General features: G+C 49.1%; 1 protein-coding gene across 3 annotated transcripts in view; it reads left to right on the top strand.

Annotated features, from left to right (window-relative positions):
* LOC146198172 (uncharacterized) overlaps positions 1-25,035 on the top strand; it is a 104,072-nt gene that overhangs the window by 64,151 nt on the left and 14,886 nt on the right. Inside the window, exons 1-2 of one of the 3 annotated variants that reach the window (XM_084593529.1) lie at positions 1,315-1,432; positions 23,162-23,248. In XM_084593529.1, coding sequence (XP_084449655.1) covers positions 1,428-1,432; positions 23,162-23,248 — 92 coding nt within the window. In that variant the 5' untranslated portion in view covers positions 1,315-1,427. Of the gene's footprint in view, positions 1-1,314; positions 1,433-16,731; positions 17,003-23,161; positions 23,249-25,035 lie in introns of those variants that run through there. The other 2 variants (XM_084593530.1, XM_084593528.1) reach the window with 2 other exon arrangements.

The raw sequence follows: 25,035 nt of genomic DNA, 5'->3' as shown, positions 1-25,035 counted from the left end.
TGTCTGTTTCGGAGGGATCACACTGCAACACGCACTCCTCTTATAGGAAAACAGTGTCCTTCTACAAGTTTGGCGTTGTGACAGCGAGCGGTCGCTTTAGTGTGGAAGTATAGAGCTCTTAATTTTTTTTCTTTTTCTTGCCTGTTAAGAGGAAAGGAGTTTTATTAAATACACCCCACCTTGGGAACTCCCATGCATGCTGCTTCGTTGACTCGGGCAACCACCTAGTTGTTCAGTATCAGGACGGCCGCGGGACGATAATTGAATAATGGGCGACATATTTGTCGCCCCCCCCTCCCCCCTCCCCCCCCCCCCCCCCCCCCACTCGATACTAATGCTTGAGTGCGTGGCTTGGAGAGTCGCGTAGCGTTGGTCGCATGGTAAGCTGGATGCAGTGGGTCGCAGGGTATCGTCAGCCACCACAAACACACCGTGCAGCCTTAGTCTCTGAACCAGTGGCCAGCGCTCCGTGGCGCTGATGTCAATTAAAGCAACGCGCTTGGACATTTGTCTAAAGTTTGTGGATGGTGGTACCTGGAGTTGATTGACAACAGAAGCAGGTGCGCTAGAGGAATCCGGAGCCGGGATTGAAACCAAATTAGACAGTAATTGATGTACACCTTAACGGCAGTGTTTGGGGCACTTCTTGTATAAAGTTAGCTTTTTTTTTCACCCGCCTTTCTACGGTATATGATTTCGACTCTTATGTTAAACATCTGCTTGTATTGTTATTTTACTATTATTCCTTTTTTTTTTTTTTCGCAGATGTATGTGTATGACCCCGGATCGCATACTATATCAAGGGCCTCTACTGCGAGAATGTAATGTAAATATTTACATTTACGTTACGTTAATATGGAGAGAGAGGCCCTTATGGAACATATGGTTCATATACAGTCTATAGCTTTATGACGTATTATTGTTGTTCGTTGCGTCACTGCCCGTATACGCAGCAATCGAAAAGCGGCACTGCGTTCACTGTATAAGCACGTCACGTTTGCGTCATAGAGGCCTCTGACCCGAATCAAGTGCGTTTGTTCGGCCCTATTCCGACCTCGTGTCTATACGCATGCACACCACAACAAACACAGCGGCTTTTTACGCCAGTAAACTCCGCAATCCGCTCAGCGCGTCACGTTGCACGTCAGCCGTGCTGCGAACGGGCAACAACTGGAAGCGGCACGCGCGTTTGAACCGGGGCCGGGGCCGCCTGCTCCGCGTACCCCATTCCGTGACGTCAGCTGACGTCAGAACACGTCGGTCTCGTCACGTTTCGCGAGAAGCGCAGCCGTTTTTCAGGGCTCTTTACAGCCGACCCGAGGGCTGAAAAAGGGGAGGGCCGCGAGCGATGCCTCGTTGCTCGAGTTTTCGATCGGTTAGCGTGGTCGCCGGATCGGCATGTCGGCTTCCTCATCCGGCCATGCAATATGTGGTGAGTGCATCGGCCTTGGTGTTGGTTTTGGTGGCGCTGGGCACCGGGACTGCGCGATAAAAATGGACGCAAGGCAGCGTGTGGTGCTGCATATGCAGTCGGTTAATGCTGGCCCCGCAGTGCTCACTGGGCTGATTCCGGCTCAACCGCGATTTTTCGGGTCCGTCTGGTGAAGTGACAGTCGATTTCTTTAAATAGGGCTAAATGTATATCAGGAAACGAAAATAGATGTCAGTGCGTGCCCGCCATCGCAGTGTCTATACGCGCGCAGTTGCCACGAGCGGATCGCCTCACAGGTGCATGAATATGACCGAATGTCAATCAAATGAGCCGCGTAGTTACGGCATTGGTCTGTTTGCTGCTGAGCACTGCGAAGCTGTATAGTATGTTTGATGTTTGAGGATCCTAAAGGAAACTGCGCCTCCCTATTTCACTTCATTGTTCTTCCGGTTTAATGGCTTCCTCGGGCAGCGGTATGCCAGGTGGAAACTGAAATTTAGTTGAGGGAAGAAGCAGCAAGCTGCAGCCCCACTAAAAACACCAAGAAGCTGCTTTGGCCCAACGTTAAAGTTGGTGGCGCCACGGAGAACCCAGAGGTACTCATCTTTGATTTTCTTATATGAAACAGCGTCGACACGGTGTTCGCATCGTGTGACGAAGGGGTAAAGCACTTCATGTAGTCTGAAGTATATGGGCGACTGTTTTCAGCACCATTGCTGCACCGTTGTTCGGGGGTCCTGTGCAGGGCAGTGGTTGTGAGATGCTTGCGCAGTAGTGTTCACAGTTAGGGCCGAGAGAGCGACCGCTACTTACCGGCTGGTAACGTCACTGCGCGTTTCAAGTAGCGGAAATGCAGCTCTCGTCGTTTGTTGCGACAGCCGTGGCACGCCCATCCTCGCGTTCCAGATAGAAAACGCGCAATGAGCCAGACGCCGCTGGGCCCCCATGCAACGGGCGCCAACACAAACCGCGACCACTTTGACACGCGCCCGCTGTCGAAGGGACACGCGTTTCGTCAATGCCGTGTTGTCCCCCCACCCCCTATCCGCTGTAGCGATGACCGTCGATAGATGGTCGAACTTCCTGCTGTCACCAGTGCCCCTGGTGTGAGAAAAAGAGCCAAGAGAATCCGCGCCGCTCGCACGCTGTGGCCGGCTAGCTCGTTTCCTGTGAGTCGCCTGCTGTGTGTTTCAGAACTGCGCGCTTTCGCGTTGCCCAAGTATTCTTGCCGGTGACCAGTTAAGAGGAAATGGTGCGGCGCATTTCTGAAGCCACGGGCAATATGCAGTGAGGCTGCGTAAGAAAACCCTTTGACCGCCGCATGTGGACCCATGATGCGAAAGGATGACAGTCGCTGCACGCGCGTCGCAACTACAATAGTCGCAACCGAGGTACGGCTAAAAACAATAAGAGCGAGAGAGGGAGGTCCAGCCCCAAAAGCATTGACGAGAACGAAGACAACAAGGGGTTGTCGAAGAAATAACTTCAGAATACGCGCACTGGTGCACTCTCTTCAGAGGGTCAGGTGTTCCGGAAGAATATGAACTCAGGTACTGGTGCGCATTAAGGTGTAGTAACGACCTTATTGGGAATAAAACTAAACTACCTGCCGTAGAATATTTCAGGAAAACTGCACCATATAGTTCGCGTAAGCTGCTTTTTCTACGCAGGACTTTCCTGTCAATTTAATTTTCTCCGTGAGTAGTGTGTTTTAAATGGTAGCTTTTCTTGCGTTGCGAACTGACAAGCGGCAGGACACGATGTTAGACCCGTTTCGCCAAACTGCTAAATATATATATATCGTCTCGGAATTCAGTTGCACCTTCTGAATGTGGTCCCATCTAGACCAGCTTCGTCATCACGGACACGCGATGTTCGTAACTGCTGCCGCTGCAAAGCTTTAGGCATCTAGCGTCTCTCTGTCGACCCATGCATTTTGTCTAAAGATGGCCTTTTTCCTGAAGCAAACTCCGACACCGGAAACAAAGCGTTTCTGGCAGCTCTAAAATGCTCCCAAATAAGAATTTCGACGCTCCAAGAATTGCCTCAAACCATAAGTTCTTTCCAGTATCTCTGCATATGCCATTTTGTTTACTTATACTACATGACCAAGCAGAGCCATAGTGAATTCGGTCGCAACGGTCTTGTATTAACGCCGTCCCGAGCCGCATTAAAAGGCGTATACAGTGTCACAGCGGAGACATTTTTCTCGCCAATGAAGCGCTTCAAATGCGCGCAAGCGCTGCGAACGTGGTTTCGATCGCCCTTTTTTACCCCTGCGTTCGGGGCGGGGCATAGCCATATAGCCGGTCAGTTATGACAATTCATCTTTAGTGACGTAACAAATTCAAACATATCACGACACAGACGAAGGTACGAGAAGGACAAGATCAATGGAGGAATGTTATAAAATTACACAGAATGACGACTTATAAGGTTGTTAGGGCCCTCGGGCGGACAGGTGCTAGAGGGACGCCCTGCAGGCCCGCCTCAAAAGTTTGCTCTGCCGTGGTTTAGGCGCGCTTACAGAGAAGCCCGCTTCTGCGCAAATAGAGGGGATGCACCACGTTGTCTGATGGGTTAAAGCCTCCGTGATGCGTTTCCACGAAGCTGCTTCCTTCATTTATGGTATATATATATATATATATATATATATATATATATATATATATATATATATATATATATATATATATATATATGTGTGTGTGGTGGGTTTTTACAGTGAAGACTGATGAGAGGCGAATATTTTCCATACGCTTCGTCCTTGCGTCCCTTTTTGTAGCGCCTTTAACACCCGAAATGAAAGACGACCAGAAGCGCCGCGTTCGTCTGTCTCCTCTCCGTGCTTCTTCAAACTCATCGCGTATCAGGGAGAACGAGGTGAAATGAGGATGAGAAAATAAGTAAATATTCCGATTGCCATCCACCAAAGCGCGGCCACACGGCTTCCGATGGATAAGTTAAACTAAGTTGGCCAGAGTAGCCGAATAACTATCCAATCAGCGAAAAATGCAGAGAAAAGGTTTTACCCACAGCCTGATTCAGACTCATATGGCTCCATAGGAAAAAAATTACGTAAACGCGGCCTCTGTGATTGCCGGCGTACGGCAAACGGTGCGGTCTAGCAGTAGCCGAAATGAAAGCTTCCGCCGACCGTGACTGCGCGATCGCTTCGTTGCTCCATCCATGGACCTCGTTTCCGAGCTGAAAAATCTAGTTATCGCGGCGAACTCCATCCTGCACTTTAGCGGCCTCAGCATTACAAAGCGTGCGGTGCTTTTGGGAGCTGAGGCGACTGGGATAGCTGGATATCAAGGATGTCTGAGCGCCACCAAGGCGGCAATGTCGGCGCTCACCTTCACCGAGCCACCTCCACGACACACGAGTATAGACCAACACCGATTTGTGACGTAAGCGCGATGCGGTAGCGCTTCTGTCGCCAGGCTGGGCCGGTTGGGAGTGAAAACTAGGCTTAGCGCCCATAGAAATACATGGATCTGAAAAATTTCAAAGCAATTTTCTAATTTTACGGCTCACCTATGATCACGCTATTCAGTACAGAGCAACCATGAACATCCTAGAACAGATCACGAAAACATGAAACTCTCAATAACGAAGCGAAGTATTTTTAAAATACCGCGAAGCGTGTGCAGGTGCGAGTTTGGAGGGCGACCCATAGAAACACATGTAAGAACAACTTACCGCAACATTTTACTCGGTTCTGCAGCGTTGAACCCTTCTCTTTTTTTGGTGAACGTCTTCTATCACGCCCCGACATCATGTTGCATTGCACACTACATTCCTTTGCAAGTACTGCAGGTCTGACGACTTGCGGGACCGTTCACAGCACGATAAACTGACCGCGCACAGTTGCAGACGGCAATGCACCACCGGCGCTGTCGCTAGCAGACGCTCCGGAGCTGGAGGCGGCCGCGGTGGGTATCGCCAGCTGCGCTGTCGTCTGCTGCAATGCGCGAGTCTAGTTCGGTCCGTATTGTCGTACGGCGTTTGACAACTGCCTTTTAAATGTAATTCTGTCTATAGGATGCATCACTTAAGGTACAGTATTATGAAGCTAATTTACTCCATGCGGCAGCATATCAGACTGTAAACAAAACTATGTGATTCGCTACATGAGCATTTTGGGGGTGTCTGGATTCACAACATAGATTATTCGGGGATTTTTAAAAGTAGACCGCCTTCGCAATGACGCAGCATACTTCTTCAAAGCGCTGACCAATGTTTAACGACCGGCCACCACTTCTCGTGCTCTGCGAAACGAGAAAAATGTTGCGGTAAGTTGCGTTTACTTGTGTTTTTATGGGTCGCCCTCCCAACTCGCACCATACGTTTCGCGGTGTTTTAAAAATATTTCGCCTCGGTCATAACATTTCATACTTTCAGGATATGTTCTAGGATGTTCGCGGTTACTCCGAACCGAATAAGGACATCATAGGTATCTCGTGAAATTAAAGAACTGCTTAGAAATATTTCGGTTCCATGTATTCCTATGGGCGCTAACCCTATTTTTCACCCCCAGTCGGCTGCGACGCCGCGAGCGCCCCCTTTGTTTGTAAACACGGTGTTGGTCGATAGGCTACTAGAAACAGGCGTTTTTAAATATTCGCAGAGATAGAATTATGTATTGTTGTACAGAAAGAAAAAAAAAGGGGGGGGGGGGGAGATCATGCTGGCCGAAATTTCTCGTTTCCTACACTGTTTTATATGCAGGCTGCCCTTCGTGCAACGCTTCCGTGGGCGTTTAACTATCGGCGTCACTGATGCATGATGTCCCGTATCATTAATAAGCATTTTTTCTTTTTCATAGATATCAGAACACCCTAATTTCCGAATGCTCGCTGTTGTATTATCGCCTCAGTCAGCACGTAACTATCTAGCACATCAGTTCAGGCTGAAGGTGTAATTAGCTTGATGGCTCTGTGTACATGCAAGAACTACGTGGGTATATTGTGCACGTAAGCGTAACACTGCATAGCTACGCATTGCTATACTAAGACTACTCATAATTTCCGAAAAACAGTTAAGATAAACTATGATTAATTAGGACTAGTTATGCCTCCTTAAGGCTGACAAGGCATGAATAATTAAGACTAATTGAATCTAATTAAGAATAAACAAAGCTAAACCATCCTAAGTAAATTTTACTGAACCTAAATGTGCTCAATGAAATGTTAGGCCTAATTTGGCTTACCTATGTTTAATTAAGACTAAGCATATCTCAGTGGGAAATAAGCTTAATTACAGCCAATTATACTTAATTAGGCCTACATCCAAATAAAAGTTTAAAGCATCCGTTATTACGTCGCTAAATGTGGCAAAACGTGTCAAAACAAAGCTAAACGAAGCAAAACTTGCCTAAACGAGCGCGCTAAATAATGCTTCTGCATGTATGCCCATGCTTAGCCAAGCTAAACTTTACACCGACCAGTACAAAGTGTTAAGCAAAAACGCGATCCATCCCTGCTCAAGGAAGCGTGTTATTGCGCTTAGACGGCTTAGACAGTATACGGTCGCCATCTTGGTTCGACTATGGCGCCGCCTACTATTCGTGTACAGTTCGTGTACAGTTCGTGTGAAATCGCTGACTTTTGCATCGGGCAAGGATGGTATCGATTGTCTTCCTTTCTGGGCTGTTGCAAACCGGTTCCGCTGCCGCTCTCTCCATGCTAGCGCCAAGTGCATACAGCAGCCGAGCCCAGAATAATAATGTGGCGATGCCCAGGGAGCCTCCGTTGCATAGGTCTATACACAACACGCGCTCGTGGGACGTACGACCAATTAAAGTATCTGGCCCTGCATGCCGTTCAAGCGGCGATGGTGAACTGGGCCACGGAAGCCACCGGGGTTCAAGGTTTTCCGGTCGCCTGATCCATCATCCTTTCTACTTTTAATTGATAATGAAGTCTTCATCAATCAACCAATCTGAGCATCGCGTGGCCTAATCTGCACTGTTTTTTCTTTGTCCAAATTCAATTCATTCCGAAAGAGATATGTAACTTTTTTTTTTAAGTTATTGGTTTGAGGAATATTTCCGATTAGAAAGTTATATCGTCTTGAAAAGCAACTAGCTGCAATGTTTGCATCACTGTACAATTTGCGCAGTGTTATTTACTGGCCATGAAAGAGCGCCGTCGCGTGACCATCTGCTGGTACATTTCTCTCGTCTAGTGTCCAGAAAAATAAAAAAAGCCCCATCGGGTAGAACATTTAAGAGAAAAGCGGTTTTTACTCTCTGAGACGCGTATCCCACGCTGGAGGAACACCGCTGTCACGTGAGAGCGTTTATGCACGAGTTTTCTTTTAAGCCCGGGAAAAAAATCTGCCCTATGCAAAGTTTAGGTTTGCAGAAAGGGATTTCAGTCAGCTGTTTTCCAACACGATCCATAGCTTTTGTATTGGCTCTTTTTTTTTTTAAACCCTTAAAGGCAATGGACAGTTACTCAATAATAAGATATGAAGAACTAAACTACTGATTGTAGACCAGCAGCGCCAGTGTGTGTGTGTGTGTGTGTGTGTGTGTGTGTGTGTGTGTGTGTGTGTGTGTGTGTGTGTGTGTGTGTGTGTGTGTGTGTGTGTGTGTGTGTGTGTGTGTGTGTGTGTGTGTGTGTGTGTGTGTGTGTGTGTGTGTGTGTGTGTGTGTGTGTGTGTGTGTGTGTGTGTGTGTGTGTGTGTGTGTGTGTGTGTGTGTGTGTGTGTGTGTGTGTGTGTGTGTGTGTGTGTGTGTGTGTGTGTGTGTGTGTGTGTGTGTGTTCTTGCGAGCGTGTGCGCGCATGTTGTGTGTATGTGCTTGCACAGGCGCGTGGAGTAGTGCAGTAAATCGCCAGAACCGCAGCGCGTCGTGTACGGTGGATGCGCTCTGTTTCGCCGCGTCAGCCACAGTGAGTGGGGAGTTGCAAAGCGTTGAGTGTGCCGCAGGGCGCGTCATCCACGTGCATGTCTCGTGCCCGCCCGAAATAAGAGCAGCCCTTCATTGTTCTCGCAGGTGTTCGCGCTGTCACAATATGAGAAGGGGGAAGGAAAGGTATAGGTGGGGTGGGGATAGGGGAAAATCAGAGAGGGGTATGGCACGCTCTGGATTTGAGAAGTGTGTGTACCCTGCTAGGGAGCTCTATGCGAATGAAATATTTAAAAAAATGGAAGGGACCACGTGACAACAGAACGGTGCCCTCGCTGGAGGGTGAAGAAATTCGGAAGCAGCTAGGCAAGCATGTGGCACGATGCATCACTCTCTGTCTCCATTTCAGAGGCGGGCGATTAGGGCTTTATTTTTTTTTTATTTTTCTTCGCCAGCAACATTGAAAGGTCAGTGGGAAAGGACTATATAATTGGAATTTTTGTCATGGACAGTAGCGGCGTCTTCATGGATCCGACAGGAGCTGGTTGGGTTGGGTTATCGGGTAGAAAACCGGTTACTGGTTTTATGTAAACGCTGTCGGGTCGGCGAGACAAGGAATCGAGTCAACTCCGCCGCAAGGAATGTGTTGACTCGTTCGACCCTAAAGCCCTTCTACTCGACCCCGCTACAGGAAGCATGTAAACACGGTCGAGTTGAGTCGAGACACAGTGGAAGAGGAGAACAGTACTTAAAACGCTAGGGATGCGCGGTAGAAAAAGAAAAAAAAAAAACGGAATCGGCTGCCGTCTGCTATAGTTAAGCTTCGCCTCGACGCAAAGTGCACAGCTAGCGCAGCCGTAATCGCCGCTCGTCAGGTCGGGTTCACGTAAACCCAGTAGGGTCGAGTTCACTCAACGCAACCCCTCAACACGACCTCCGCAGTCAGGTCCATATAAACAGGGTTAGGATTTCGCCTGCAGTATATTCGCCGCGAGATCGACCTAGAGGTGGCGCCACCGTCACTCCGGTAGTGTGGATCGGCAGCCGACGGCGCTCGCAGAAACGCGTGCTGCATAGGTCTGCTTCCGAGTTTACGGCGGGTTTGTTGGCGATGAAAATGTGAATTCTGCAGTATTTCTGCAATATTGCAGAATAAAATAAAAGGATTTCGCCAATGCAGAAGAAGGAGAGCGGATTTTAGGAAAACAAAGCACGCAACCACCAGTCTTCTAGATTTACTTTGTACGTTTCTTGCGCTGTACCGCGCTCACGCGCCTAATGCTTGGGCCTGCCTAATGACAGCTTTGTTTTTCTTATCGACTTTTAAACAGTTTGCGCGTGTCTCATGCGAGTGAGACCGGCGAATTTAGTGTCAAGCCCACGCAGATACAAGGTTCGTGCTCTGACCTGCAGTAATTTAGATTGAATCGAGAAAGCCTGGTTCAATATCTCGTACTTGACTCTAGGATTAAGCAGGTTAAATGTAGCATTGGCAGCGCGCTGCATGGCGAGATGCTTTAGACTGAGTGCACATCAACTCTGGCCCAGACAACCACGCACAAGTATTCCCCAAAAATGAGATCACCCCGACACTATACAGGAAACCTCGCCGCATAGGAAAGCTGATTGTTCACGTGTACAGCGCTAAGTGGATTGAATTTGCCGAGATGCTTTTGCGGCCACTTTCATAGAATGTGATAGTGTATTAATACATGCGCCAGTAACTGTAAATGATTTCCTGAAACCGAGGAAAGTATAAGGGATTTCTGATGTGTGTGATGTTAATATATTATAACGGTAAATTAGTAGTGTAATTATTTTGTTTTGCAATGCGAATACATTTCACCATGTGAGAGAACTTTTACACACTTGACAGAATTTACAATAATCAGCGATTAATTTTCAGTAACGTTAAAGTGCAAGCTACGAATTACTCGCTGCGAAGACATCGTTATAAACTGCGCATGGGCACTGTCATGTTCTGGGAAGCAATTTTACAGGCTGAAAATTTCTTTATCACTAATTATTTAGCAGTGACTAAATCTTATGCGAAGTAAATTATTAGGGTTGCTAGCTTCCAAAACAGATGCCGGATATAAAACTATTCCTAAAGAAATGGAGGTCATCTTATCATGCGACTATAAAAATGTATTCATTCCCGAACTAAACACTGATATTCAAGCCCGCATGAAGCTGTTTTACTCCCCTTGTCAGAAATGACGAGTTTGCTCGAAAGACAGCACTTGGACGAAAAGGGATTATAATGATTATATTAGGCTGCTCTACGTCTATTATGTAATATTTAGGGCAACAATTAGGTGCAGGGATTATGTTTCCCAAACATTCGAGCATTTCTCTAAAGCAAAATGTGCTCACTAAAACTTTTACGGATGCACAGAAGCCTTCAACAACAAAAGCAAAGAAAATAAATGCATATTGGCCCGGGTTTAACGCATGAAAGCGGCATCGGCTATGGCTGATGATTGCAGAGGCTGGTTTTGGTGTCGTTTTTTTTTCCCTTCATTATTAACACCACATTTACCACGTGGGATTGTTTATTGTGCAGTCGAATCCCACAGCAGAGGAACGCCTTTCGAAACGGTTGTGATTGAATCCCCCGTTCTCGAAATCAGCAGTCGAACGCCCTTACCATTGAGACACCGCGACAGAGGTTTCAAAGAAAAAAAAAAAAAAAAAAAAAAAAAAAAAAAAAAAAAAAAAAAAGGTACTCACACAACTCTATCGTGCATACAGACGGCATAGTAGGCATAGAGTGGTCTGTTCGAACTGCATTCTGCTATATGAAGCAGTCTGCGGTGGCATACGTTTTAGTAGCTGCGGTATTCCAAACAGAAACGGGAATATGCGATTTCTGAGCGTTTGCACTAACTTTTATTCACGGCAATGACTTATTTTGCTTTTGACACGGCGGTAACGACAGTACCACTTCGTTTGAGACATTGCATGTGAAAGGATCTCAAGCGCCGAAGACTACGATGGATGATGTCCTTATCCAAGCATGTCATGCTCGATACGGGCAAGTATATATTTTTTTAATGAAGCGTGGGGTTATAGACTGTTCATATCTATTATTTCATATTTATTATGCAAGAGGCATATAAGTAAGCAAAAGCTCACAGGAACTGCGAAACAAACAAAAACACTCCTGTACACGCCGCATGCGCGGCGCGTAAATCACTGCGGGCTGGCACGCGACGCGAAAACCCATCCACACTGAGTAGATTTCGCCACTGAGCCGCAAGGTGGCGACTCTGCTCGATCTCGAGGCCAATAGCTGAGCGCATTGTGCGCGCGCCGGCCTATCTTGGAAGCCGGTTCGCGTGTCCTTTGTATGAATGCTCTCACGTTTGGTAGGGTTTTTTTTTCTCACTTGCTTACTTTTGCTGTGGTGATGATAATGCGGCTTTCATACTAAACGTTTGTCTTCTTCGGAGTTTTGACCCAAATCGCTGGTCGTCGTTGCCTTCTAACTCACTAACCTACGAGACGAGACTTCGTCAAACCTTAGTATGGCAAATTGTAGAGTTATTGACGCAGTCAGTGATTAAACGAGTAGCAAAGTGCATGTTGGCGCTTCATCGCTTTATGTGGCATGGTGGTGCTGCCATGCGTCGCTTACCTGAACATCCTCGCGAACTGATACGCCACTGCCCCTTCAGTTGCCGTCTAGGCTGAATGCTTCTTTGTGGCCTCAGCGTGCTCAGTTCGAAAGGAAATTTCACAGTGTATATACTGCGCGTCTTCCTAATTTTTTCAGTGCGGATGCACCACATGCCGCTATTACGTCACACCATTAAGGCGGAGCTTATGTGGCCGCTTAGATGTTTATACTCTTTCGCCTTGCTTTTCCGTGTGGCACAACATGCTTGCTGTCACAGCGAAGAAATGTAAATTATGCGTTCTGCAATTAAATTTCACGGCGATCAATGCAAATGCTCCGCAGTGAAATGCGTTAGCAAGGAGTTTTAATGTCACGGTGTGAGCGTATTGGCTCGTGGCTCGAGCTAAGTTGGAAAACTATGACGGCATTTTTCATTTCTGTGAAATCGGGGTGTGCGAATTTTCGAAAATTTCGAGTACCGAGTAACTTCGTCGATTATCCGAAAGAATCAAATAATGTACGTTGAACCGAGCGTTATAATTTACCGTTATTGCATCTCTCAGACGCCCGCTGCACACGTGCACATGCGCGTGAAGGGAGAGCGGTCACGATATCACGACGCATAGCGATATTCGTTATGTTGTAACCTTGCTGTCCCCAGGGTTTGTCGAAAATTGGTAATTCCTTATTGAACTCATTGTAAGCATTGGTTATTGCACGCGCCACCACCACCATATATACGGCGAGTTCAGTATGAAGAGAAAGGTTCCTTTTGTTGCTTCAGGCCTGTTACAAGAGGGCATCAACGACGGGTCGAGATAGGATGCTTCGATGCGCAGACCCCCCCCCCCCCCCACCCCTTGCCCCCCTCCGCGTGGGCGCGCGCATCGAAGCACCCTCGGTCGAGACGGTAAGCCTTCGGAACTCGTCGACACAGGATCAAGCGGTCGCTGAGGCAGAGAAAATTTGACGATTAATTCATATGGCAGAAATGAACGTATAGGAGCCGACGAAACACGCTTTTTTATGCGCTGCACTCCGTCAAGAGAAGTCCTTCGTTAGAGACGGCGCAATCGATATATCAAAAGCCCATGTGAGTCGTGACATTGCTCAATGGCATACGAAACCCCGCCCCCTCCACACATTTATTCTTCTGGCAGCGGTTGAATGTCCACGTCCGCGCGAGTCACGTGAAAATCAACTGACCGTGATAACTCGCAACACATAATATTCTTCTTGCCAGAAAGAGGGCACGCTTATTCAGCGGCTTTCAGTATGGTGCCCGTGCACTGTTATGCACCCTGCTTTTTTTTTTCTTCGGTATGGCATCTTGCCTGCGTTTCGAACGCACTGGCGTTGACTTTAATTCATAGTCGAAATTGATGCAGAGTCATCATACGGCGTACGAGAAGAAAAAGCCGTCCGCAGAAAGTGTCTACAGAATGTGTCGCCGGAAGTCGTGGTCCCAAAAGTTAACGTGACGTCGACGAGTATGCTCATCAGTCATGTCAGTAGTGTAATTCTGTCACATAGCGTAATACTCCGCCATTTGACGTTATAAAAAGTCGTAAAATCATAACTAATCATGTGATGTCATATATGTCAAAGGGGGAAAATGGTCTCATTGGAGTTATATGTAACTTCGTACTAATCATGTGACGTCATGACTGTCATGACAAGAAATGTCGCGTGATTCAGCATGATTTGCAAAAGTGATGACGTCACACCGGAATGAAGTGACAAAGAAGTGTCACGTGTTCATGTCGACTTGCAAAAGGTGATGACGTTAAAGAAGGTGGCCGAAATTTTCGGAGCCCTCCACTGCTTCGTCTCTCATAGCCTGAGTCGCTTTGGGACGTTAAAACCCATAACCCAAACCAAATTTCTGAGGTTTACTATGCATGTACTAGTCCAAGGCACTGAACGTGGAGCTACCGCCGGCTTGGCAGCGGAAGGGCAGCTGAACGTTCAGAAGAGCGTGCACAGCGTCATCGACTAATTGTTACGTTTGCATCAGCAGCTAAGGGAAGTGGAGTACACAAGGGAGCTACTGCGCATGTTCTCTTTTCGCTCGCATGGTTGAACGCCCTAGCTCGAATCGTCGTGTCGAGTTTTGTGCCGACAATAAACGGCCACGTAAAATATAGTTTTCGGCTGCACAGTAGCTGCCGAGATTTCTACTTTCTCGGCGACACCAGCAGGCACCGAGACGATGTCGCTTGAGAAGAGGGACAAGCGACGTATCTGCGACCTTTTGGCGAAGAAGAAAATGCAGCTGAAGCAGCCGAGGTCGCCGCCTTCTCCGGGGTTGGTGCTCCGACTCAGGCAGGGGTTTGAGTGATGGGGTCGGGAGGGGGAGGCCCGCCGTCGGCGAGGGCACAACGGCGGGGATGGATTTAAAGAAAGCTCAAGGGGGCTGCACTACCCTTCGGGCGACCCCCTCCCCCACTCGCCGGCTTAGACATTAGCGAAGGTGCCCACCTGGCGCGGATCGCGCAAGAAGCGGGGGCAAGCTGCCAGGCGGCCAGGATGCACGGCCGCGCGCCGATAGGGACACCCCCTCCTCCTCACCCTCGGATCTCCCATCCGCGGGCTGCTGGCGAAACATGGCGGGGCCCGAGAGACAGTGGGTGCTGCTTGAACTCCGCCTCCTCTCCATCTCATCGCGATCATCATCGGGCCTGCTACGCCGGCCAGGCAAGCGCAGGCAAGCGGGCTCGCCGCGCGGTGGGGCAGATGGGTGGAAAGGGTACTAGTTGCCAATCTCTCCTTCCCTTCTAGCCCCCTCTCCGGGAACCGGTGCTCCGCGAGTCGCGTGACCGGCTCGCGACTGTCGCGTGACCAGCCGCGCTCCTGCTGCTGCGAGCCAGCTCGCTGCAGCCAAGGTGCGCGCCGAAAAAAAAAAAAAATGCTAAGGTGCGCGTGGCTACGCGTGCAACGTTGACTGTTGCGAAGGCCGCGATTTGATCAGTTACGCATGCGCATAGGTTGACGGGCCCTGTCGTCAAGTGGCAGCATGCACCGTGCACTAGTGCCCGTTAAACGAAAAGGCGGCACGGCCTCTCGGCGAAAGCACGTGCAAATGGTCGGCGCGGCGCAGTTTTCGTGTAGAAACATTCGTCGTTCCAAAGCAGCGGAAGCATGCTTTGGAACGAAAGAAAAATCTGACGAATGGTTTGCAGTTTCAGCGAGATTGATGTCGCAGAACAGAACTAGCTTCGACGTTCATATTTTTTCTACGACTTGACGTTTCGCCGTTCGTAAATTGTACTCGCCCTTTCCCGCTCATGCGGTGCAAAAGTCAAAGAACGATACTTTTCGCGCGGGCACATGCGCTATCAAACTGTCACCGACGCTGACACGAGAACGCATAGAAAGTGCACATGCACACACAAAAGGTATGTAATCCAGTGATGGCGGTCGAAGACGGTTGCATTTGTTCAAGATTCTTCGGTGGAGGAGATTCCGTTCGATCAGCGTCGGTTAAAAGCGGGTCATTGGTACGGCACGTGCCGTGCGCCGTACAGATGTTCGACGCAATCGCGATGCTTTTCACTGTCATCAGAACCATGCAGTTCGTCGCGTGAAACAATTAAATGGCAGGCTGCCGGAGCACCTGGAAACGGGGACGTCGGCCGCGAACTTTGACCTCGCACCGCTGGACGCGCTCAGCGCAGGTGGGGATTCGGCGATGCGCTACTCCCCCCTCGTCTTCGGTTGACCGAGACGCACCGCACGGATTCGCTCATGTTAGGATGAGACAAGCGATAAAGGAATACCGTCCATTAGGCCAGCAGTGCTGTGTGATTATTATTTGTCCCTTCGAGGAAACACCTGTGCACAGCGGCTGGGCTGTCTCCTCTGTATCTCTTGTAAGTTGTAAGTGCTTGCGTGTTCGAATCTGGATTTTGGTATCGAGTAGGATATCGCATTACCTATTAGGGCATTCTGTCGGCGGCAGTTTGGTTGCGAATATTCCCATCACGCTGAAACAATCCGTGGCGAAAATAAATATTGATGTTTTATATTAGACAGGACCATGGAAAAAAAAAAAAAGACGCTGGTATGGAATAAACACGGTTGGAAAAATAACCATGCACATAGCGCCAGGACAGCGGGGAGAGGGGACACAATACCAAGAGCGGCGAGAAGAAACGGGCCGAAGAAAGAGGAAAGGTCGCGCAACCTTTGAACCTTGTCGAATGTCGTCGGAAGTTTTTTTTTTCATCTTTCAGCCTTTCTTACTTGCCTACGAAGCTCGCCAAGAGACCTAGAGCCGGGAGTGCGCAAGAAAAGAAAAAAAAAAGTAATAAAGGAGGAAAGCAAGTAAACTCTGGACAGAATCGGTCGTGCCACTGTAAAGACCCTGCGCGACCTGCACAGAGTGGGAGAGAGCGCCCGATCAAAACACACACACGGACACCACCGGCTGCAGCAATGACACAAGGAAAGAAAGTCTACGGCATAAAGAGCCCAGGGCGCGCAAGAGAGCGCTGCTGGCGCACAACAGGCGGTGCTTCTCTTTCCGTCGCCCTCCCTCCCCCGGCCCCCACGGCGAATGTGCCCTCGAGTCGCAATGGGGGAATTGAGGGGAGGGGGGGATGAAACGGGGGTCGCGCACACCGGCGCACCGCCAGGCGCGTGTCTCGCACACCCCGCGCCAGCTGCCGCCGCAACAGATGCGCTCACGGGGAACAGCCCCCCGCGCCGCTGCGAACCTCCCGTTCCTTTCCCCTCCACCGGCGAAGGGGGGTCCAGCGTCCACAGGGCGGTCGGGAGGGGGGCTTCAGCAGCAGCCAGACAGGATCGCCGCGGGCCCAGATCTTTCTACCGACAGCGGCGACCAGCCGCTCGCATTCGCGTTGTTGATCGGTGACGGTCATAGTCGTTCGCTACTCGCTTGTGCAAGCTCGGAGCGCTTCGCTCGCTACCGCCCGGGACTTCGGCGACTAACTGCTGTCATGGTGGTCCTGTGCCTGGTCTACCCGCGGCCAGTGCGGCCGGACAGCAGGCCCCGGAGACTGCGCCACTGCCATTTCGTGGTGTCGGATGAGGACGGCGGAGATGGAAAAATCGTCGTCCGCACCAGGTCAGATATGAGTCATCTCAGTCTTCCTTCCTTTCTGTGACAGTTCCTTCTCATTCCTGCGTATTTCTGCCTCCCGGAAAGCACGGGCCGTGCGCTTACTTTCGCCCCTTTCCCGCACCGCGTTCAGTGCAGAACTTTGTCCACATTGCACTACCGCCTTGCCTCCAGCTGAGCAAAAATGCGAGGCGCTCCGACTTCCCAAGGTACAGCAGTCGCCCTTTGCAGACGATCCCGTATGCGGCCTTCATCTGTTCATCCCGCACGTTCGCATCGTTCATGTGTTCATCTCGCACTGTTTTCAGCGTTCAGTCTTCTGCGAAATGTCTCGAAGAGCGTCGATTTGTGCCAAGGTTTGAACCACAATGGGTTACAATAGTTCATGGGATGTAAATACTTAACGCGATGTTCAACACGGAGCGCGGGTCTTGGTTGCTTGAGAGGGTTTGCTATACACGCCATAAATCTCAACACAGCTCAGCTCAACGATGTTCCGTTGATTTAGTTCGCACTTAAAATTTATTTTATCACGCGTACTTATTGTCTGCACGTGCATTTGCAAGGTTTGTATCGTGTCTCAGTTCATGAACCGCGAAATTTGTACCGGGTGTGACTGGTGTAAAATTGGCTTGGTCTCGCGTCCAGGAAAAGCAGAAGAACGTGCATCATTACACAAGACTCCTATTACACAAGACTCCTGTCCGTATGCGTCACGCAACACGTGGTTGAGGTATTCATAAGTGTGCGTTGATCCATGCTGCACAGACTGCCGTCCATTCGCTGGTAGGCTTAACGGTGTTCCTGTTCCCAGCGACGTGTATTACTTGCCTCTCGAGCATGCCGTCTTAGTCTATTTTTAGGCGGCGTCCGAAATTTCCGCAACGCCTGAAGGTCTGGCGCAACGTATGCCTGTCAAGGGCCCAAGACAAACGGCCCGTTTTTCAACACACGACTCCACACGTCGTCCTGCTGAGAAATGCACCAGCCGCCGCCGAGTGCAATACGCTGGTATTAAGCAATTGCTCGTTGCTATCGGCGACCAAGGGCACGACTGTCGCCTCTTTGAACGGGCTACTCCTTCTGTTGTACACCGGATTGATATGCAAATAGGCATCTGCTCTTGCTGTGCGTTCCTACATACTCGCAGTTCAAGACTGGTTCTGCACGCGGCTATTATCCTTCGCTGGAACGACTGTGCTTTCAGAACCGAATCTGCCGTACATATATAGCCTCCGGAGTTCACGTAAATATGCAACACACCACGACTCCAGACTATCTTTATCAAGTATCTCTGACCACCTGAAATGAATCCTACAGCCTGTCAGTGCAATCGAATCTGCGACCATTGGTGTCCCTTGCTTAGCAGGGCCGCTTCCTCAGCGGCGCCCATTCGAGCAGTGTGGCTTAACTCCGCTGATTCAGCAAGTAGCCAAAGGAAGCGCCTACGGGATCCTTTCGGTATGCTCTGACGTGCTTGACAGTACCGGTGCCCTCGTATTGATTGAATCGTATTATCTAATGCGTGCATAATACATAGACGGCGAGCTCACATCTTCTCGAGCGAGAAGACGCTTGCGGTCTCCGAATTGTTTCCCCGTGCTAATTGGCAGCGTCGAAGTTTTGTCAAACAGGGAAGTTGACTGCACGCGTGGTGTCTGTCCAAGACGAGTGGAGTAAAAACATGTGCATGCCTCCCAGTTGAGAGATGTTCTTCTAGGAACCATATGGGCTCGCATGTATAGTACAGTCTCGATCGACCAGCTCGCGGAAGCCGTTCAGTCTGGTACTTATTTTCGTTTCGAGTTCAGGGAATCCTTACGTGACTGTAGATTTGGCGTCTTCAACGCTGGAGTTTTAGCGCGCACGTGCGCGTGATGGACGGTTACGCTTTGTGTGCTCGCACTGCGTCAACCAGAATGGGCCCGTGACGTGCCACCTGTGTTACCGATCGCTTGTGGGATGGAGAGGGGCGCGCGTATGTAGTGCATAAGCTCAATCGAGACATCACGTAGCGTCGCTAAGAACGGCGGTGATGAAGGCGAATGTGATCAACGATGCTCTGCAGACGAGCGCCAAGTGATCTGTCGGCGTCTTCGTACGTCGTATGGCCTTGACCGTGGCATGGCTGCAAACGAGACAGTTTTGACGAAGGAAACTGCAAATAAAAAATCTTTCGGAAGCGCGAGTCAGTGGAGCCCTGTGCAGGACCTAACGCTGCCAGTCCCCCGGCCCTCCTCTACCTCTATATTAAAATTAGCCGCGCATCGTTCGCACCGTTGCCTAGCACATTAATACAAATGGGATTGCAGTGCGCTGGATACCATATTTGGTTTTACCTGAACCTTGTTTCGAGGCTGCAGTATGACTTTATGCATGTATGTGACTGCGAGCAGCGACTCAGGTCTGGAACAGCCCGCGAGCAGCACTATAAGCGTGGTGAAATAACGGGGAGGGAGGCCCTAGCTTCCCCAAACAAATGTGACGGATTAGTGGCGAGGGCATTCCCGGGGCATCGAGCACCCTACCCTTCTCCAGTGGTGACGTCAGCGCGGGGCGACGTCGTGGCGAAAGGCCCTTCCCATTGTTGGCCCATTACGGGAATTCGTCGATCGCGATGCGGTCGTTATTTGGGGCGGTTAATCGTTCCCGGAGCGTGGCATGCCTTGCGTGCAGCCCTGGTGTTTGAGGGAGCAGGAACCACGAGTGCTTTTGACAGAGCTGGGATCCGAGCGTAGTTCTCGCTGAAGTCTCGCAGCTGCGAAGTACAAAGTGCAATTACGAATGATCTAGCCCGGTACCTCGGGAACCAAGGGAAGCAAACCAAAAATCGTTCCAATAATGAGGGGTTTGGTGAAGCTGTGTACGAATGAAGACAAATGTCTGATAGCAAGGGCGGTGTGCGAAGTATCTCTTTTGTTTCTTTTTGTTGCTTTTAAATTGGGTTTAATTACCAACCTTTTTGCTCCAACCTCAAGAATGCAACAGCTTTAATCTTGCAACAGCTTTAATAAGTTTTTATGTTTTCCTTGTCCTAAATTCTGAATGAATCAAAGAAAAAAAATCATTTCATTGCCTTCACATTATCCTAGGGAATGTTCCATAATAATAAACCTTTGTTAGCGTCTGTAAAATTCGAGAAAATCTTATGTCGTGCGACAGTGAGCATTTTGTGTAACGATTATGATTTGTGCGAAGTACCAGGTGGAACGCCTCGAACCCATTTGCAAGGTCCAAAGATAGAGAACCACTTTTACGCGATATCGTATACACAATGTCCAATGTCAAAAAAAGCCAGCGTTGCCGTCTTCAGCGCAGTTGGCATTAAGCGAAAAACTATGATTGGTAGACAGAGTCTTCGTGTAGCAGCCATGAGCTCGCGTGGGCAAATATTTTAAACACCCCGCAACGCTCACTTTAAACGCCACGTCGCGCTCGGAATGGAGACGATTAAAACATGACATACAGTGCGAATTAAAGCGTCGCCACAAATATATGTCTCAAATGATTCACCTCGAACCCACGGCTCTTGGGCTCGCGGCCAACACGCTAAAGTCCAAGTCTTACAAGACAATGTATAACTTATGAACACACGGGGATTTTTGTCTGTATGTCGTGTGGTCTTTCGTTTAATGAGGTATACACTAACGACTGTCAGGCCGTTTTCGCGTCATTCAAGGTGGAGCTCATGCCACCCCGATTTTTTCTTTTTTCTTTTTTTTTTTTGCATCCTCCAAATGCCTTCCCATTTTTTTCCCGCAACAAATGTCAGAAAATAGCTAGGGACGAGGAATTGTTGGATGCTGACTGGAAGGCGAACATTCGTCATTCAACCTTTTCCTGCCGCAGCTACCTCACACTGACGCCATGGAAATTTCTTCGCACAGATTAGGCCTCTGAGAGCATGCTGACATCAAACTTTGGGAGCAAGCTCCGCGTAATAATGAGTACACTTCACACGATATATCGCGAATAAGCGATATAGTTATCTATCTCGAAGAGAAAGCATTGCAGGAATTTCGTACGCAGAGGGTAAGGAGGCGGGGAAAAAAGGAAAAAGAAGGAAAACGATCACGGAAGGGCAGGCATTGAAAGTATAGAGATATGTCACGTTGGGTTTTAGCCACAGCTTCACTTTTACTGTGCAGGCAGCCCCCTTAAGGACACACATGCGTGCCAGCAAGGTGAACCGCGGCGTTTATCGTCGTTCGGACGGAACATTAGCACATTAGCAAGTGGACTAGGAGTGGACGCCAGATAGCGGTGAGGCACCATGTGTGGCCGCCGAGTCTGAACCGAAACGGCCCGCGAGGTAAGAAACTTGGCGTGCGCCAGGCAGCTGCAAGCCGTCGGCAGGTGATGGCCAAGGCCGCGCCGATCATTAATATCACTGGACTCGGAAACAAGCAACTACCGTCGTGTTGCCGGTAGTCTTCGGGCGCACAGTTGCTCAAGAAACAATTGTACGGAGCTGTCGAGGCCACAACGTTTAGTGTTAAAAGGATTTCCGAATGACTGGGCGTCTTCCTTTAAGGTTTTGTTTGTTCGATTTCTGTATACGTGAAAACAAATAAATGATTGCACATTCACATGACAGTCGGGTTTAGCCCGTCTGAAGGGATTTCGGCCGCCGCCAAGGGGCGAAGCGGGTCGAGTTGATTCGCGCGCAAGGAACAAGTCAACTCACCAGACACCTGCATCAGACTGCATTTCACGAGGTGCCATCGACCTGTTTGACTCGCGACGATATCGAAATCGTGATAAATGCGCTCCGATCGCGGACCTGGACGCTTCTGAAGGCACGTCGCAAGTGTAGTGCTCCGGAATTAATTTCGGTTGCCTGCAGTTCTTGAACGTGCACCAGGTATCGATCAACGTAATCGATTCAAGAATGCTTATGCACATCGCCACCACTCCTATGTCTGTCCTGCATGGTGTGCCAGTTAAAGGCCGTCGTCCAGTCATAAAGCGTCCCTTTTGGTGCGAACAGCTACGAGAAGCTTTCAAGTGGCGGCAGTGGTGCATTAGGATGATAACAGGAACAGAGTACACATCAGAGAAGGGTCTGTTTACCTGTGCGGCATAGCGTTCTAACAAGCGACTTTTTAAATGCAAGTATTCGCTTAGCGGTTACATTTTGCGCCCTCTTTTCCTCGATAGGCAAATTCTGTTGGTCCAGTGTCCATCCATCCATCCTGCCGGCCTAAGTACATAAGGTGCTGCTTGAACGATGTTCAAAACTCGTAGTTTCCTGTTTTGTTCATAGCATTGCCGATTTGAGCATTGACAACTAAGCAGGGCTTTTAATTATCACCTAAACTAACGCCATTGCGAATGAAGATATGCGCACAGAGGCTACTGTTTTACTAGCCACCCTAGTTTTATTTGTAACCTTGCAAAGCTTCCAGCGCGTGTTCTATGACGGGGTGCATTGCGCGGCTAGGGAGCGCGTGCTCGCTGTCCACACGAGAATCACCGTGAGGCGCCGCGTGGTCAGAAATAAAGACGTAATAAAAAAAAAAAAAACTGCATTGGTGTGACTGAAAGCAATGGCATCGGCAGAGCCTTCCACAACTCTTGATACCAATCGCCCTCAGAGAACAAGCACGCTGCCGCAAGCACCAAGTACAATACCTCGCTGACGTCTATCTCGAATACTCCGACTAGGCCGCGCAAGGCGTGCTTGCACGGATTCGGAACAAGCGGAAGCTTATATGTATGTAGCGTGGTCTTTCACGTAGTGTGATGTCTTACGACTGCAGGCTAATTAGTATGCATGTAATCAGAAGACAAGTCGCTGTCGCGTCATATCTTAAAGGCGGAACTCAAGTGTGCCCCTAACTTTTGAAACAGCTTTCGAAACATATATAACTACGGCTTGCTTTATTCGCATTTCACATCAGTTATTCTAGAACTATTGGAAATCTTAAAAACAATTTGCAGTCGGCCCTTGAATGTACGCATTATTTGAGCCATTCATCGAACCGGATACAAGGATGTTCGGTTCGATATTCGAAAATTGTCACTATTCGCACCCCTATAGCAGTTGAAATTTGTTTGAAAATTTAAGGGACACTTCAACTCAGTGCTATTCGCAGCGAACTTTGAGCCCACGAGTGTGTGTGTTGAATACTGCTAATGCCTTTTTTGTTTGTGTGTACGCAGGTTGACCCGCACGCTTTCGACGCCCAAGCGCTGCTCCACATGCAACAAGATGGTGTACTTCACGGGCATCCGCTGCAAGCAGTGCGGGTGAGTGCGCTTGTGACACGTATATATATACTGCCACAGTCAGTTATTCATTTTAATGCGGGAGCATTATAGGCCCATGTTTTTAAAAGCTGTCCGTTTGAGGCCACTGAGGAAAGAAACGAACATGCAAGAAACAAGAATCGAACTCGCAGCATTCGGGTTGGGAGCCGCGCACGCATAATATGAGCCGCTATGCAGCACATCTTGACAGCAGGAAAAGAACACCTCTCCGTGGGAATGCTGCGCGTGGCCGGGGAGCGCATTTGGGTTTGCTCGGCCTCGGTACGGTGGCTCCGCAAGGGACAAAACGACAGAAGAGGCGAAGAAAGCGGGCTGTTCCGACTAGCATCTACCGCCCCCAGGAGCCGAGCAGCCTAGCGATTAGCGGCGCATGCTTTTTCAATGGGCGTCATGTTGGACGCGGCACGAGCTTGAGAAAGGCTATACTACTACTATTACTAATACTACTACTACTATTATTATTATTAGTAGTAGCAGTAGTAGTAGTAGTAGTAGTAGTAGTAGTAGTAGTAGTAGTAGTAGTAGTAGTAGTTGGCACTGAATTGTCTGTAGGGAACGGCCAAATTAACTGGCTAAATATTATCTTCACATTTTTAAATAATATTAATTGGTTCACAGTAAGGGAAAGGCGCAGTATCTGTCACACTTGTGTCTGTGGACACCAAGGGATGAAGGTGTCTACAGACACAAGGGAGGAAGAGAGAAAGAGGAGCCGTAGTAGAGAGGAGACGGAGTAGTTCAGGTGTCCACAGACACAAGTGTGACAGATACTGCGCCTTTCCCTTCCTGTGAAATAATTATTATTATTATTATTAATTAAAACTGTGAAGATAATATTTAGCCAGTGAATTCGGCCGTTAAGTAGACAATTCAGTGCCAACTTCGTGAAACGAGTCTTCCTCTATACTACTACTACTACTAATGATAATAATATAATTAGCAGAGAAATATTAATGTGTATTATTATTATTATATTTAGTAGTAGTAGTTGTAGTAGTAGTAGTAGTAGTAGTAGTAGTAGTAGTAGTAGTAGTAGTAGTAGAAGTAGTAGTAGTAGTAATAGTAATAGTATTATCTCCCTCAAGCTAGTGCCGCGTCCAACGTGACGCCCATTGAAAAAGCACGCGCCGCTAATCGCTAGGCTGCTCGGCTCCTGGGGGCGGTAGATGCTAGTCGGAACAGCCCGTTTTCTTCGTCTCTTCTGTTGCTTTGTCCCTTGCGGAGCCACCGTACCGAGCAAACCCAAATACGCGGCCGGGGAGGCGCAAAGTGGGCGAAGCTGTGCCGCTTGGTACTGCGCACGCGAGCGCGCCATGCCTGCCGTCATTCGAGCCGCGAAGAGGCGTCCGTGTGCTGTGCGATGTCAGAACAAGAGATCCCCAGGCCTCTATGCCCACGTGGTCGAAGTTACTCCGGAGTCCTCCACTACGGCACCCCTTTCTCTTTCCGCTCCAACTCTCACCTTCCTCCCTTCCCTTGCGGCATGCTTCAGGTGTCCACGGAACAAGTTTGACATATACTGCGCCTGGAGTGTGACATATACTGCAAATGGATCCGGAATCTCTTCCATCGAAACGGGGCCGGGATTTGCTTTCGTGACCTGCTCAGCAGCCGATGGCCGGTTGTCGTTGTTGTGGCTGTAGGAAGAAGGAAAAGAAAATGCACGGGCCTGCTACTGGCTCTGTAGCTGAGCCACCTCCGCTGCCTCGTGCGGACAGAAGAGAAAATAGAGAAGAAAGAAAAAGAAGAGGAAGAGAAAGACGCTT

Source organism: Amblyomma maculatum, chromosome 2 (assembly GCF_055883805.1).
Source record: "Amblyomma maculatum isolate TAMU_Amacu chromosome 2, ASM5588380v1, whole genome shotgun sequence".
NCBI classification, from domain to species: Eukaryota; Metazoa; Arthropoda; class Arachnida; order Ixodida; family Ixodidae; genus Amblyomma; species Amblyomma maculatum.
This window is presented reverse-complemented; position numbering and strand designations above follow the sequence as displayed.